The sequence below is a fragment of the Schistocerca cancellata genome, chromosome 1 (assembly GCF_023864275.1).
Source record: "Schistocerca cancellata isolate TAMUIC-IGC-003103 chromosome 1, iqSchCanc2.1, whole genome shotgun sequence".
Lineage (NCBI taxonomy): Eukaryota > Metazoa > Arthropoda > Insecta > Orthoptera > Acrididae > Schistocerca > Schistocerca cancellata.
In genome coordinates, this window is record NC_064626.1 from 1,179,938,989 (window position 1) to 1,179,954,237 (window position 15,249).

At 39.3% G+C, this 15,249-nt stretch overlaps 1 protein-coding gene across 2 annotated transcripts in view; it reads right to left on the reverse strand.

Moving 5' to 3' along the window:
• Window positions 1-5,900: 5,900 nt before the first annotated feature.
• Window positions 5,901-15,249, reverse strand: part of LOC126094227 (uncharacterized) — a 481,158-nt gene continuing 471,809 nt past the window's right edge. For both annotated transcript variants that reach the window (XM_049908779.1, XM_049908780.1), the window contains one exon: window positions 5,901-10,510. In XM_049908779.1, the coding sequence (XP_049764736.1) occupies window positions 6,462-10,510 (4,049 nt within the window). In that variant the 3' untranslated portion in view covers window positions 5,901-6,461. The remainder of the gene's footprint in view (window positions 10,511-15,249) is intronic.

Here is a 15,249-nt window from a genome sequence, read left to right on the forward strand (position 1 = left end):
TGTAGGCAGATACAAGATGACTTAAACAAAATTTGTAATTGGAGTGATGAATGGCATCTAGCTTAAGACGTGGGAAAATGTAAGTTAATGCAGATGATTAGTAAAAAATAACCTGTAATGCCTGGATAGAGCATTAGTAGTGCACCACTTGACATAGTCAGGTCATTTAAATATCTGGGTATAAAGTTGTACCACACTATGAAATGGAACGAGCGTGTGTGGACTGTGGTAGGGAAGGTAAATGGTCGACTTATGAATGTTAGGACAGTGTGATTCATCTGCTGCTGCACCCTATTCTTGAATATTGCTTGAGTGTTTGGGATCTGTACCAGGTTGGATTAAAGGAGGACAATGAAGCAATTCAGAGGTGGACTGCTATAGATTAGTTACCGGTAGGTTTGAGCAACACTTAAGTGTTGCTTCGGGAACTCAAATGAGAATCCCTGGAAAGTAGGCAATGTTTGTTTTGAGGAACGCTATTGAGAAAACCTTGAGAACTGGCATTTGAAGCTGAGTGCTGAACAATCCTACTGTTGCCATCATATATTGCACGTGAGGACCACGAAGATAACATATGAGAAATTAGGACTCATCTTTTTCCCTCGCTCTATTTTCAAGTGGAACAGGAAAGCAAATGAGTAATAGTGGTACATGGTATCCTCCACCACAGACTGTATAGTGGCTTGTAGATGTAGATGCAGAAGTCTAGTAGCAACTTAACATAAGCAAAATAATCAAGTACACTGTGAAGCCCACATCCAGCTTTCCAATAGTATTGCCTGATTTGTGTAGGGATATACAAACATGAATCTTATGAAATGAAAGGAAAAAATTGTTTTACTGCCTCAGGCAGACTTTTTTTCTTTTATTGTCACTATTACACCTGACTTCCTCTTGATTTCCAGTTCTGTGCTAAGAGATTGTTGTGGTAACATTATAGAGACTTCATTTGAATGAGCTGAAATACTTTGATAAAAAAGACAAATAGCCAGAAGATAGTATTGGAATAAATCCAGTAAGGTTGTAGATTGCCTTTTTTAAGCAATTTGATTGTAAACAGTAAATAAGGTAGCAAAGTGAAATTTTTACTCTGAAAAACAATGTGCAAAAATATTTGGGGTGATGTTCTAATAAAACAAAGTTTTAATTTGTCCAGGTTGTTCAAGATCAATGAATTTTTGGGAGATCAAAGAGAGAAACAAATGGAAACACAGGACTTCAGAAACATAAGAATGCAGGAACAAGGATAGATGAATACAGAAGTTCCCTAAACTACTGTTAACAACAGTCATAGTAAGAGAAAGTAGCAGTGAAAAGGGAGAGAATAATGAATTAATGAATGCCTTCTTCTCCTTTCTCTCTTCCTTTTTTAAGCAGATGATGGCTATTGACGTGCATCCACATAATGTGTGACTTGCATAATACAGAAGAAGATTTTCACTCGCTTTCCCATTTTTATTTTTTTTTCCACTTGTGTAAATTTCTTCAGGGAAGTCATTGACCTGTGTAGGCTGCTTTTATTTTTGACATAAGCCCTTACTATATCTACAGTTACTTCAGTACTCTGCAATCCACCTTATGGCACATGGCGGAGGGTACCCTATAGCACTACCTGTTATTTCCTTTCCTATTCCACCACCAAACAGAACGAGGGAAAAATGACTGTGTATATGCCTCCATATGAGCCCTAATTTCTTGTATCTTATATTTGTGGCCCTTACATGTAATGTACAGTAGAAGAAGAATGGGTAGCTTTGAGGGATGAAGTAGTGAAGGCAGCAGAGGATCAAGTAGGTAAAAAGACAAGGGCTAGTAGAAATCCTTGGGTAACAGAAGAAATATTGAATTTTATTGATGAAAGGAGAAAATATAAAAATCCAGTAAATGAAGCAGGCAAAAAGGAATACAAAAGTCTCAAAAATGAGATCGACAGGAAGTGCAAAATGGCTAAGCAGGGATGGCTAGAGGACAAAGGTAAGGATGTAGAGGTGTATCTCACTAGGGGTAAGATAGATACTGCCTACAGGAAAATTAAAGAGACCTTTGGAGATAAGAGAACCACTTGTATGAACATCAAGAGCTCAGATGGAAACCCAGTTCTAAGCAAAGAAGGGAAAGCAGAAAGGTGGAAGGAGTATATAGAGGGTCTATACAAGGGCGATGCACTTGAGGACAATATTATGGAAATGGAAGAGGATGTAAATGAAGATGAAATGGGAGATACGATACTGCGTGAAGAGTTTGACAGAGCACTGAAAGACCTGAGTCGAAACAAGGCCCCCGGAGTAGACAACATTCCATTGGAACTACTGACGGCCTTGGGAGAGCCAGTCCTGACAAAACTCTACCATCTGGTGAGCAAGATGTATGAAACAGGCGAAATACCCTCAGACTTCAAGAAGAATATAATAATTCCAATCCCAAAGAAAGCAGGTGTTGACAGATGTGAAAATTACCGAACAATCAGTTTAATAAGCCACAGCTGCAAAATACTAACACGAATTCTTTACAGACGAATGGATTCCGTAGAAATACTGGAACACGTGAGGCAATACTGACCTTACGACTTATCTTGGAAGAAAGATTAAGGAAAGGCAAACCTACATTTCTAGCATTTGTAGACTTAGAGAAAGCTTTTGACAATGTTGACTGGAATACTCTCTTTCAAATTCTAAAGGTGGCAGGGATAAAATACAGGGAGCGAAAGGCTATTTACAATTTGTACAGAAACCAGATGGCAGTTATAAGAGTCGAGGGACATGAAAGGGAAGCAGTGGTTGGGAAGGGAGTAAGACAGGGTTGTTGCCTCTCCCCGATGTTGTTCAATCTGTATATTGAGCAAGCAGTAAAGGAAACAAAAGAAAAATTTGGAGTAGGTATTAAAATCCATGGAGAAGAAATAAAAACTCTGAGGTTCGCCGATGACATTGTAATTCTGTCAGAGACAGCAAAGGACTTGGAAGAGCAGTTGAACGGAATGGATGGTGTCTTGAAGGGAGGATATAAGATGAACATTAACAAAAACAAAACGAGGATAATGGAATGTAGTCGAATTAAGTCGGGTGATGCTGAGGGTAGTAGATTAGGAAATGAGACACTTAAAGTAGTAAAGGAGTTTTGCTATTTGGGGAGCAAAATAACTGATGATGGTCGAAGTAGAGAGGATATTAAATGTAGACTGGCAATGGCAAGGAAAGCGTTTCTGAAGAAGAGAAATTTGTTAACATCGAGTATAGATTTAAGTGTCAGGAAGTCATTTCTGAAAGTATTTGTATGGAGTGTAGCCATGTATGGAAGTGAAACATGGACGGTAAATAGTTTGGACAAGAAGAGAATAGAAGCTTTCGAAATGTGGTGCTACAGAAGAATGCTGAAGATTAGATGGGTAGATCACATAACTAATGAGGAAGTATTGAATAGGATTGGGGAGAAGAGAAGTTTGTGGCACAACTTGACCAGAAGAAGGGATCGGTTGGTAGGATATGTTCTGAGGCATCAAGGGATCACCAGTTTAGTATTGGAGGGCAGCGTGGAGGGTAAAAATCTTAGGGGGAGACCAAGAGATGAATACACTAAGCAGATTCAGAAGAATGTAGGTTGCAGTAGGTACTGGGAGATGAAGAAGTTTGCACAGGATAGAGTAGCATGGAGAGCTGCATCAAACCAGTCTCAGGACTGAAGACCACAACAACAACATGTAATGTATGTTGGAAGCAACAGAATCATTCTGCAGTCAGCTTCAAATGTCAGTTCTCTAAATTTTCTCAGTAGTGTTCCTCAAAAAGAATGTCGCCTCCCCTACAGGGATTCACATTTGAATTCTTGAAGCATCTCCATAACACTTGCATGCTCTTCAAACCTACCAGTAATAAATCTAACTAATCACCTCTGAATTGCTTCAGTGTCTTCCTTTAATCCAACCTGGTACGGGTCCCAAACACTCGAGCAGTACTCAAGAATAGGTCGTACTAGCGTCCTATATGCAGTCTCCTCTACAGATTAGCAACACATTCTCCCAATAAACCAAAGTCAACGACTCACCTTTCCTGCTACAATACTCACATGCTCATTCCTTTTCATATGGCTTTGCCACATTATGCCCTGATATTTAAACAATGTGAGTTGTGTCCAGCAGACACTACTAATGCTGTATCAAAATATTACGGGTTTATTTTTCCTACTCATCTGCATTAACTTACATTTACCTCTTATTTCATAGTTTCTGCTATTTGCTAATTTCACTCCCTTGGGCATTTTCAAGCTACAAAGATGTGATTTCCATCTATAAAATAACAAAATGCAACCCTTAGATGGGTCTTTGGTCTCCTACCAGTGTCAGCCACACTATGTCTGTTGGTTCACATTTAAAATAAAACTGCATCTTATTACATGGCCAACATCTGAAAGTCAATGATTCTATTTGATTTTCATACATTTATCATGTCAGGTGCAGTTTTGTTTTAAATGTGAATGAATGGATTTAGTGCGGCTGATGTTGGCATAGTGACAAGACTCACACAAGGGTTATATTTTATTATATTACATGCAAAATTCACATCTGTGTAACTCGGAGATGAAATTCGCTAATAGTGAAAAAACCATGTTTATTTAAAAAAAGAAAAAAAAAACAAGAACAGACTATGCAGGACAATGACTTGCCCAAAGAAATTTGCTATGATTTGGAGCCATATATCCAAAAGGCATTATGTAAAGCTGTAGCCAGCTGTAAAAGGAAGAAATAATATTTATGCCAATAGATAAGGGCCAATGGCTTTTTTTCTGTTTGTGTTCACTGCTGCCAACAAAATCAAGTTCTAACAGAGAAATTAAGTGAGTCCTATCCCAGCTATGTGAATAATTTTTGACAACATTTCTCATGGAGAACAGTGGTTTATCTTAGTACTTTAAAATGAACATAAACAGACTCAACCACAAGAAACCTTTATTTTTGTGTTACCGGTTTTGGTTAGTTACTGGCCATCTTCAGACCTCATACCAGTCTTTTGACATCTGTGGAGTCCATGATGCCTGCTCCGTTCTCCTCCACCATCTACCATAATAGTATGAGGTCTGAAGATGGTCAGTAACTGACCGAAATCAGTAACCACAAAAATACAGGTTCCTTGCAGTCTAGACTGTTTATTTTAATTTCAAACCAATTATGTGAGATGAATGATGGCTATTGACATGCATCCACATAATGTGTGAATTGCATAATACAGAGGGGTACTGTAACTTGCTTTCCCTGACTATATCCAGGAACTGGTTTCTATAACTTTGACACAATTTCTGAATTGGTCCATTTAATTCCACTTTAAAAACAGATTTAATGGATACTGCATATACAAGACTTATAACATCAATGTCACGTTATGGTAACATTTGGTGGAACATATGCATAACCATGAATTAAATTAGATAATTTGAGGATGTTTTGTAATATTTATCCCATTAGGAATGAGTCATTTGTGAAATGGATGTCAGTGGAGGATGACCTGCTGCTAAAATAATGAATCAATAGCCAAACGTTAAAAAAATAATATGCAGATTTGTTCATTATGAGCGTATTTCCTATTGTATTTATTCAACAATTATTTTCAAGAAATTGTCAATAAAGAGGTGACATGGAAAAGCTTCTATCTCTCTGTAGAACATGAATCGGTTTTTTGCAATAAATTTCTCTTTGTTGTTAGAATTGTACAGGCCACTGTGATTTATTATCTGACTATCAAACGGTTGAAATACAGGTTTGGGTCTGCAGCTCATGCATGTTGGATTCATCTTGAGACTGCAACACTTTGTATAGGTTAACACAGATGTTTGATAATAGTAAATTATTGCAGGATTTTATTCAGTACTCTTATTTTGTTATGAGCACTGCATGTACAGTAACCACAGAATTACAAAAAGATAATAAAAGTTTTATTTTTTCTTATTAAAATTACATTTACAAAAATATAATACAAAATTATATAGAACTAATGAGATCAAAATTACTGTCACATAAAAATTCCTATATGATTACACCAATTGAACCTCTATGTGACAATCTAATTTGATTCTACATTTATTTCAGGTACAATGGTTCTGTTCTGTGTAGAACAACACTAACCTTAAAATTTAGCTGTGTACTATGTAAATTGATATTTAACACATGAAGACTCAGACTTTATGTTTTTCACTATTACACATAAATTAAGAACAAATTTCACAACAAAAAATAAAGTTTTTTGATTTGTCAGTGTCTAAAATTGAGTAGTTTCACACCAGTATGCATCAAGCATTTTTATAACACTTATCAACACAAGTTCATAAAGAATTTTGTACACATTGTCAATACTGTTCATTTACTTTCTGTTTGCAGAAATAACAAAGCACTGCTTTATAGTTTGCCTTTAAAAACAGAAATAAGTCTCTGAATTAATTAACTATATTACACATTTCCACCATTAAATGAAAACTCAGCTTCTTGGACGGAACCTCGACATGTAGAAATCACAGTCTGCACAATAAATTGCTGGAGGAACTACAACTTTTTTACGACACAAATTGCAGGGCGTGGCTCTGACCACAGAAGTCCGTGCCTGATCCACTGGTGCAGCTTGTGCTTTTGTGACATACTGCAATGTCTTTGTGTGTCCTCCTGGCAGCTGTGAAGTTGACATCTGCTGATATGAGGGATGCACAGAGTCATAAGGTTGTTTTTGAATCACAGGATTGCTGACACCAGAATACCGTTGTTTGTTGGCAATGTTGCTGACATTGTCCTTATTTGGAAATGCATTGTGACCAATTGCATTTCCCTGTTGGGGTAGCCCTGCCTGCATCTGATACTGATGATCCATGAAATTTGCACTGTCATTGTACAACGCATTTGAACTCATTTCTGGTATGGGATATTTTGTATGAGGTTGAGATAATGAAACAGTCCTTTGCTGTTGAAATGTTTGTGGGTATTGGGGTGGATACTGATGATTTGCTAACTGTGAGGGATGACCTCTAATGGTGTCTGTAGACTGATGATGCAGTAATTTACCTCTATTCTGATCTGAAGAATATTCAGTTGGTTGTGCTGGTAGCCTTTGAGAGTCCTGAAATGATGGACTACCAGCTAGCTTTGGGTCTTGCATCCATGGCTGACCATAAGGTTGTGCATTCCTGTTATCAGTGTATGCATTTATTTGGGCCATGTTACTTGGCTGCGAAGTCACTTCCATAGCTTTCATATGCACATTACTTTCCTGCTGACTGTCCGTCCCCTGAAGGCTTCTTACTTCTATCTGTACATCATGTTGTGTGACATGTGCATCAGGTTTGTGGAAAGCTGAGCGAAGAACTCTCTCTAATATTGGATTGGGAATGTAACTGTCCTCTTCTTCATCTTCAGCAGTTGCCACCAAAATAACCTGATCACAGAAAGTCACATTCTTTTTCTTTCCACTTTTTCTTCTACTTTCTTTTGTATCAAAACTGCTGTTAAGACCTTCTGATTTAAGTTCCGCAAAAGAAACACTTACATCCAATCCTGCAGAATTTTCATGTGTTTTTAATGCAGAAACACTTTCCAATCCTCCAGGAACACTGCTGTTCCTTTTTTTGACCGAAAGGATGCCTGTGTCAAAAGCACTGTCAGATCTGTTTTCTCGTAAGTTTGGTGGACAAGACGATAGAAAACTATTAGTATTATCTACAGATGTATTCTGATGTACACCACTGTTAGTATTAGCTGACACCTGAACACCAGGAGACACATGCTCATGTGTCACAGCAGGTACTCTGTCTCCATCTTGATTTACTGTATTAATGGTACTTTCTGTAACTCTGTTTTCTGAAACACTTTTGCACGGTGTTTGTGTTCGAATACTCTCAAATCTAGAAGCCAAATCTTTTACAGACGAAACTTTTTTATCACTCATATCGGTGGAATTAGATATACTGCTGTCCTGCACCACTCTACTTGCTGAATTGTCAGTTTGACTTTTTAATTTCTTAAGCTTTCTTTCTGCTTGTTTGGCTTGCAATTCTCTCAGCCACTCTTCACCTGACTTAGCAGGGGCAGAACTTTCTGGCTCAGTGTCTCTAGCCTCTTTAGCTAGAATCTCCTGCCTTTTTTGCTGAAGCTGAATAAGTAGACTACTTGGACTCTGTTCCTGTTGCTGAGTATCTTGCTTTTGTTGCTGAACTTGGTGTTCTTGTAACTCAGGCTGCTGTTGACCATGAGACTGCTGCTGACCATGAGACTGCTGTTGTTGGTAGTGAAGCTGCTGCTTTTGCTGCTGAAGTTGCTGTTGATATATTGGATGTTGAGGCTGCTGACCTTGTAGTTGTTGATGCTGCAGGAGTTGTTGCTGTTGCTGATACTGAATATGATGCTGCTTTTGCTGATACTGAATCTGCTGTTGCTGGTGCTGCTGGTACTGCAGTTGTTGTTGTTGTTGTTGCTGCTGCTGCTGCTGTTGATACTGCATTTGTTGTTGTTGATATTGGAGGTGATGCTGATATTGCTGCTGCTGGTGATGATGTTGAATCTGTGGATGTTGTAATTGCTGTTGATGATGGAGGTTCTGGAGTTGCTGTTGTTGGAGCTGCTGCTGTTGGTGGTGCTGTAATTGCTGCTGATGCTGTAACTGCTGCTGCTGTTGTTGCTGTTGGAGAAGTTGCTGTTGCTGTAACTGCTGCTGCTGCTGGTGCTGGAGTTGCTGCTGCTGATGAATATGGTGCTTCTGCTGTTGTTGGAACTGCGGAGTAGAATGCAACTGTTGTGTTTGTTGCATATGCAAATGCTGCAAGTGTTGGTGGAGTTGCTGATTCTGCTGTTGCTGCATCACTGAATACTGTTGCTGCTGATTCTGAAGTTGAATATGGTTTTGTATTTGAACCTGATGATAAGATTGTTGAGTGTGCTGTGGCTGCATCATCTGATTTTGCTGTTTAGGAGAGCCACTCACTTCCTCAGCAGAGACTGAAAGTTTGTTTATTGCTTCAGTTGTTAATTCAATTTCTAAAGGTGGGGGTGGAGGTGGGAAATCTTCACTGGCTTGCCTGGAGTGAGCAACAGAGCTTACAGGACTTGGGTATGGTGGAAGTGGCAAGTTCTGACCTGTGCTTCCATCTTCAGCAAGAATAGAGCTTTCTCCATTGTTCTTTGAAGAGGAATTCTGTTGAGCCTGATTGAATGAAGCAACATTTTCATTTGTTGGAGACATACTATTCTGTTCATTATGTACTTCTGCTTGAGTCACCACCTTGTTATTGTTCGAAAACTGTGCCATACCATAAAGAGCACCTCCATTTGCATATGTTACAGCCTCATTGTTGATCATTTGAGGTAGCTGATCTTCTACAGCATTAGTTGCATTAGCATTAAATGCCTGAATATAAGATAAAGATTGTGGATCAAAATTATAATTGTAAGGACTTCGATTATTTTGCGGATTCATTTTCACACCATCCTGTCCTGTAAGAGGCATTTGACAATATGCTTGTGGAAGATTATTTGAATTCTTCCCATTTGACTGTAAACTTGCTTCATGGGGTACTGGATAGTGTTGCCTTTCGAAAGCACCTGGCTGACATAATTCAGGTGCAATCTTGGCAGTCAGCTGGGAAGTCGTTCGAAGTGGTGGGGGTGGAGGAACTTTCGCAGCATGAAGTACTTTGCCTGCACTGCCATGAAAGCTCTTCCTCATAAGACGGCTTCGTTCTAGGTTTGGATTGCCACCACCTGTATATTCCAAATGTCCTTCAGACAAATAGCCACACAGTGTACTTGATTTTTCTGATCCTTTGAGACCCACACTGCTGTCATCTTGAGAAGCTTTAACATTACTTAGAATGCCTTTCTGTTCTGTGGCCACACCACCCCTTGAGTCATTTTCTGCACCTTCCTGGCCTTCCCTCAAATCTGGCATTGATCGATTTTTACGACGCAGTATGAGACCACCCATTAGTAATTTACGGCGAATTTTATGTTGTTTTTTCCCTTGTTTTGCTTCAGGTGTAGGAGTTTTCTTACTGTTTTCATCACTGTTCTTTGCTTTGTCCTTCTTGTTGGTAGTTTCCTTTGTTGAACTCGTTATTAAGGAGTTACTCGCTAAGGAATAATCCTTGCCATTTTTGTTCCTTTCTTCACTTCTGGCCCTTTTTTCACGAGTTTTCATATCATCATCTTTCTTCTTCACAGATCTAATTATACCTCTTTCTCTGCCTGTTCTGTTATGTAACATATATTCTTCATCTTCCACAACATTTGTACTGTCTCGTGTTTTCCCACTTCCACCACTACGTGATGTACCTCCTGCCTTTTTCTTTGGAAGAGTGGCATAAATTTCAATATTCTTCTCAGCTGTGCTGGACAAGAGTTCCCTGCTGTTCTGACGAGAATGCTGTGCTGCTGACGTCTTGTCACGAGAATTTTGCCTCGTGTGCTGAGCACTGCTTGCTTTATTCCCCGGCCCTCGTGTACTGGAGCTGCTCCCTTCACGGTTGTGTCGCACTTCGACAGCAGTATCTGAAATTTAAACAGAACACTCAGTTAACACTTCTAACAATGGAAAATCCAGGATGGAATAATGACATAATATGAAAAGGATAGATTGCTACTCACCATATAGCAGAGGTGCTGAGTTGCAAAAAGGCACAACAAAAAGACTGTCAAACAAGTACACTCTCAGCCAAAAAGGCCTTCATCAGAATTGGATAACACACACACACACACACACACACACACACACACGATCACAGTCTCTGGCTGCCGAGGCCAGATTGTAAGCAGAAGCATATGATAGGAAAGCAGTCTGGGTGTTGGGGGTAAGGAGGAGACTGGGATGGGGAGGGGGGATGGATAGCAGGGTAGAGGTGGAGGGTGGTAAAGTGCTGCCTATGGGAGCATACAGGTATGAGATGGAGAAAGGGTAAGGCAGCTATGTACAGCCAGGAAGTTAGATGGAGGGCGGTGGGGAGGGGGGGGGGGGCAGAAAAGAGAGAAGTAGAAAGACCATGTGAGTGTTAGTGGAATAGAGCGTTGTGTAGTGCTGGAATGGGAGAATGGAAGGGGACAGGTGGGAAAAGAACAATGACAGAAATGTATGATATACGGCATGGAGAGATCCCACCTGTGCAATTCAGAAAAGCTGGTGTTGGTAGGAAGTATCGAGATGTCACAACTGTGAAGCAGCCATTGAAATGAAGAACTTCATGTTGGGCAGTGTGCTCAGCAACTGGGTGGTCCAGCTATTTCTTGGCTATAGTTTGTAGGTGACCATTCATGCTGACAGACAGCTTGTTGGTTGTCACGCCCAAGTCAAATGCAGAATGCTAACCTCAGTTGCAACCATCGTGTTGCATTCTACATGGACATTACAACCAACAAGCTGTCTGGCTGCATACTGCCCAACAAGATATTCTTCATTTCAGTGACAGCTTCACAGCCTGTGCCATCTGGATCCTTCTTACCAACACCAGATTTTCTGAACTGCGCAGGTGGGAACTCTCCCTGCAGTGCATCCTATGGTCCTGTAACCCCCCTGGCCTCAAGCTTCGTTAGACATTGTCCTTTACCCATTTGTCCCCTTCCCTGTTCCCACTCCAGCACTGCACAGCCCTCTATTCCACCAACGCACCAACAGTCTTTGTAATTCCCCCTTTTCCATTGCCCCCACCCCCACCCTTTGTCTAACTTCCTGACTGCACCTAGCTGCCCTACCCTCCATCCACCTCATCCCTGTATGCTTCCACAAGCAGCACTTTACTGTCCCCCACCCCTATCCTGGTATCTCCCCCCTCCCCATCCCAGCCTTCTCCTTACCCCCACCACCCAGATTGCTTCTTCCATCATGTTCACAGAATGGCCTCGGCAGGCAGGAACTGTTGTACTGTGTGTGTGTGTGTGTGTGTGTGTGTGTGTGTGTGTGTGTGTTATCAAATTCTCATTAAGTCCTTTTCGGTGAAGAGCTTACTTGTTTGACAGTCTTTCTGTTGTGCCTACCCACAATTCAGCGTCTCAGCTATATTGCGAGTAGCAATCTACCACTTTTGTAATATTGTCAATTAAAACTTCTTGCATTCACAGGACAATGATACACAGGTCAGTCAGAAATGTGTAAAAAACAATATCTGAACATGTAATTCCTTCCCACCTTTAAAGACATAAATGTACATGGCAACATTTCAACTGCTTGATATATTTTTTAGACAACATTCATAGAGGAGATTAACATGTACCACTGTAAGTATATATGGTGCTTCTAACTGTAATGTGTTGTCTACTCTACAATGGCAGTAAGCTAATGCAATGAAATAATTATGACACATTTGGATGCAGTTATGTTTCTCCTTGTTTTTAATTTTTATTAGTGTGTAATTTAATTTTCATGTGCTCTGTACAACTCACTATTCTATGCACTGCATTCAAAACACTTCTATACAAAAATTGGTGAGTGGAGTAAAACATTTTACAGAAATAAATTAAATATAATTTGACATTAAAGATATTTTAACAAATAAAGATTCAACATGTCAACCAGAGATACCAAGAGCAGAGTTACCATTTATGGAATGCGTTCAAAATGACAAACCTTCGCTCAAATAGTAGCCAGAAATTTCGAAAGACAATCTTTTTAAAAAATGATGACGGTACAGAGCATAATGAATTTACTATAAATAAAAAAAACTGACAGCATGGTTATCAGAATTAGTAACACCACTGACTTCACAGACACACATTCTGTGCACTTACATAACAAGTGAAACATGGGCGATTTTCTTGGTGAAAGACTCTAGCTGTTCGTATGAATATAGTGATCCCAAATTAATCTTCTTGGGAGTTTCTACAGAAACATGAACTGATGAAATTTTGTCATATTCATTTTCATGATCACGTTGAAAACCCATCCCCAGCTGCTAAGTGAATCTCTTTGCCTGATGATCTTGTGGACTGAAACTGGTAGCACAATAAAGAGGTTGACTTAGCAACTGCTGGTGTATTTTTCATGAAGTATGGTAAGTTGTGAGGCACCAGCTACATAAAATAGTTCACATTCATTTTTTCTGAAATATTCCTAGGTTTACTGTGGTCAACAAAATCATTAATCCAACCCTGTGCACTTGAACTGCTCTTCAACTCCTGAAGTTTAAAAACTGCTAAAAGGTCCACTTAGCATTTTGACAAATGTATTTCCTTGTTGGTTCAATATCAGTCTGTAAGGATTATAGGTTCTCTCTTCCAGGGATTAGAGGAAATGCAAAAAAGAGTGAAAGGGAATGCTTTTGTGAGAGGGGAACTTAGGAGAACACTTTAGACAGACTCAGCTGCATTCATTTATTTGTCACGTTCTGTAGGCTCTGCCACAAAGGACAACAACCAGAGATGTGGAACCTTCCATGGTACACATCAATAAGTGATGCAACTATTAAAAACTGCATTAATAATTAATCATGTTACTTGTTCTCATTAAAGCCTGTCATCCATGTAAACATTCTATCATAGCTGTCAAAACATTCACTATCTCCTCCCCCTTCATTCCCCTTCCATCGCTTGAAGAATATATTCCTTGTTCCAGAAATTTCAGAGCTCCCACACTTATGCTTACTGCCAGAAGGATGATCAATGAAGTTTCAAATGAAATTTGTCACTGGATTGGGGACTTTTCGGTAGGGAGACATGTTGTCTTGCATGGAAAGTCATCAACAGATATAGAAGTAACTTCAGGTGAGTCCCAGGGAAGTGTGTTGGGGCCCCTTGCTGCTCATGTTATATATTAATCAGATCTTGATAAGATTTCAGAGTGGCCAACTCATACAAATATAGAGGCGTAACACTCTGAAGGGACATGAAATGGAATAGTCACATAGGTTCAGTTGTGGGTAAAGCAGCTGGTAGACTTTGGTTTATTGATCCAATACTGGGGAATTGCAGTCAATCTACAAAGGAGATCGCTGACAAATAAATCATGTAACCAGTTCTGGAATATTGCTCAAGTATGGGGGAATCAAACCAAATAGTACTATCAGGGGATATTGAACGTATGCAGAGAAGGGCAGCAGGAGTGGTCATAGGTTTGTTCGGTCCATGAGAGACTGCCACAAAGGTACTGAAGGAACTAAACTGGAAGGCTCTTGAATGTAGATGTAAACCATCCTGAAAAAGTCTACTAACAAAGTTTCAAGAACTGGCTTTAAATTGTGACTCTTGGAATATACTACAGCCCCTACAGATCACTCACACTGGATTGCGAGGATAAGATCACAATAATTACTGCACGCACAGAGTCTTTCAAACGATCATTCTTCCTGCTCTCCATAAGTGAATGGAGTGGGAAGAAACTTTAATAACTGGTGCAATGGCATGTATTCTCTGCCGTGTGTTTCACAGTGGATTGTAGAGTATAGTTTTGATCAACTGAAACAATATCTTTGGTAGAAAAGGGAACCATTATTTGTTTTAATTTCTATGAACCTTTTTTTTTTTTTTGACAAGTATTCACCATTTTGCTACACACAGGGCGTTTCCATTGGGATATTAAATATTTTAGTATAGATTTATTCAAATAAAACATTCCATATAACATGTGTCCATTTTTATTAGTCACTAAATACAGCTGGTTACAAAGAAAAGTTTTCATTTTGCTTGTTGGTACTCCAGTTGATTTAGCTTTATTTTTATCTTTTTTGGTTTGAAGCTGAAATTGTAAAGTTGTGTTTGAGTTTAATTACCTAATTCCAGAGTACCAGATTCAGTAGTATTTACTCAAGTTTTCAGTAAATTTTGTGGGGGCAGTGCAGTGCCCTGCAGTCATGTATCATATGAATGTGCAAATGAACAGAATTTCTTGGCCACCGAAGTCCCCAAACCTTGCCCTTTTAGATATTTGCCTGTAAGCATGCTGCAGTCTACAAAGGAAAAGTAAACACAAAAGACAAATTGATCATTTGGATTACGAATAGTGCTGCCCTCATAAAAGAATGCCTTGGTTACTACAGAAGAACCACATGTGCTGTTGTCAAGAGAATTCAAAAATATACTGAACCAGAGGTTGAATTTATGAAAATCAACTTTGTAATTAATTTTTTGCCTTTGCTTAACAACTTCTGTGAGAATTTGTTTGGGTTAAGTCTACTGGCTGTATCTCTGTAGCCGGTAAAAATTGGACATATGTTAAATGGATGTTAGCCCATACTATTACCTCCTAAAATATTTTCTACTACTCCTGAAATGTTCTACACACATTTTAAGTCGATGTAAGAATTAAT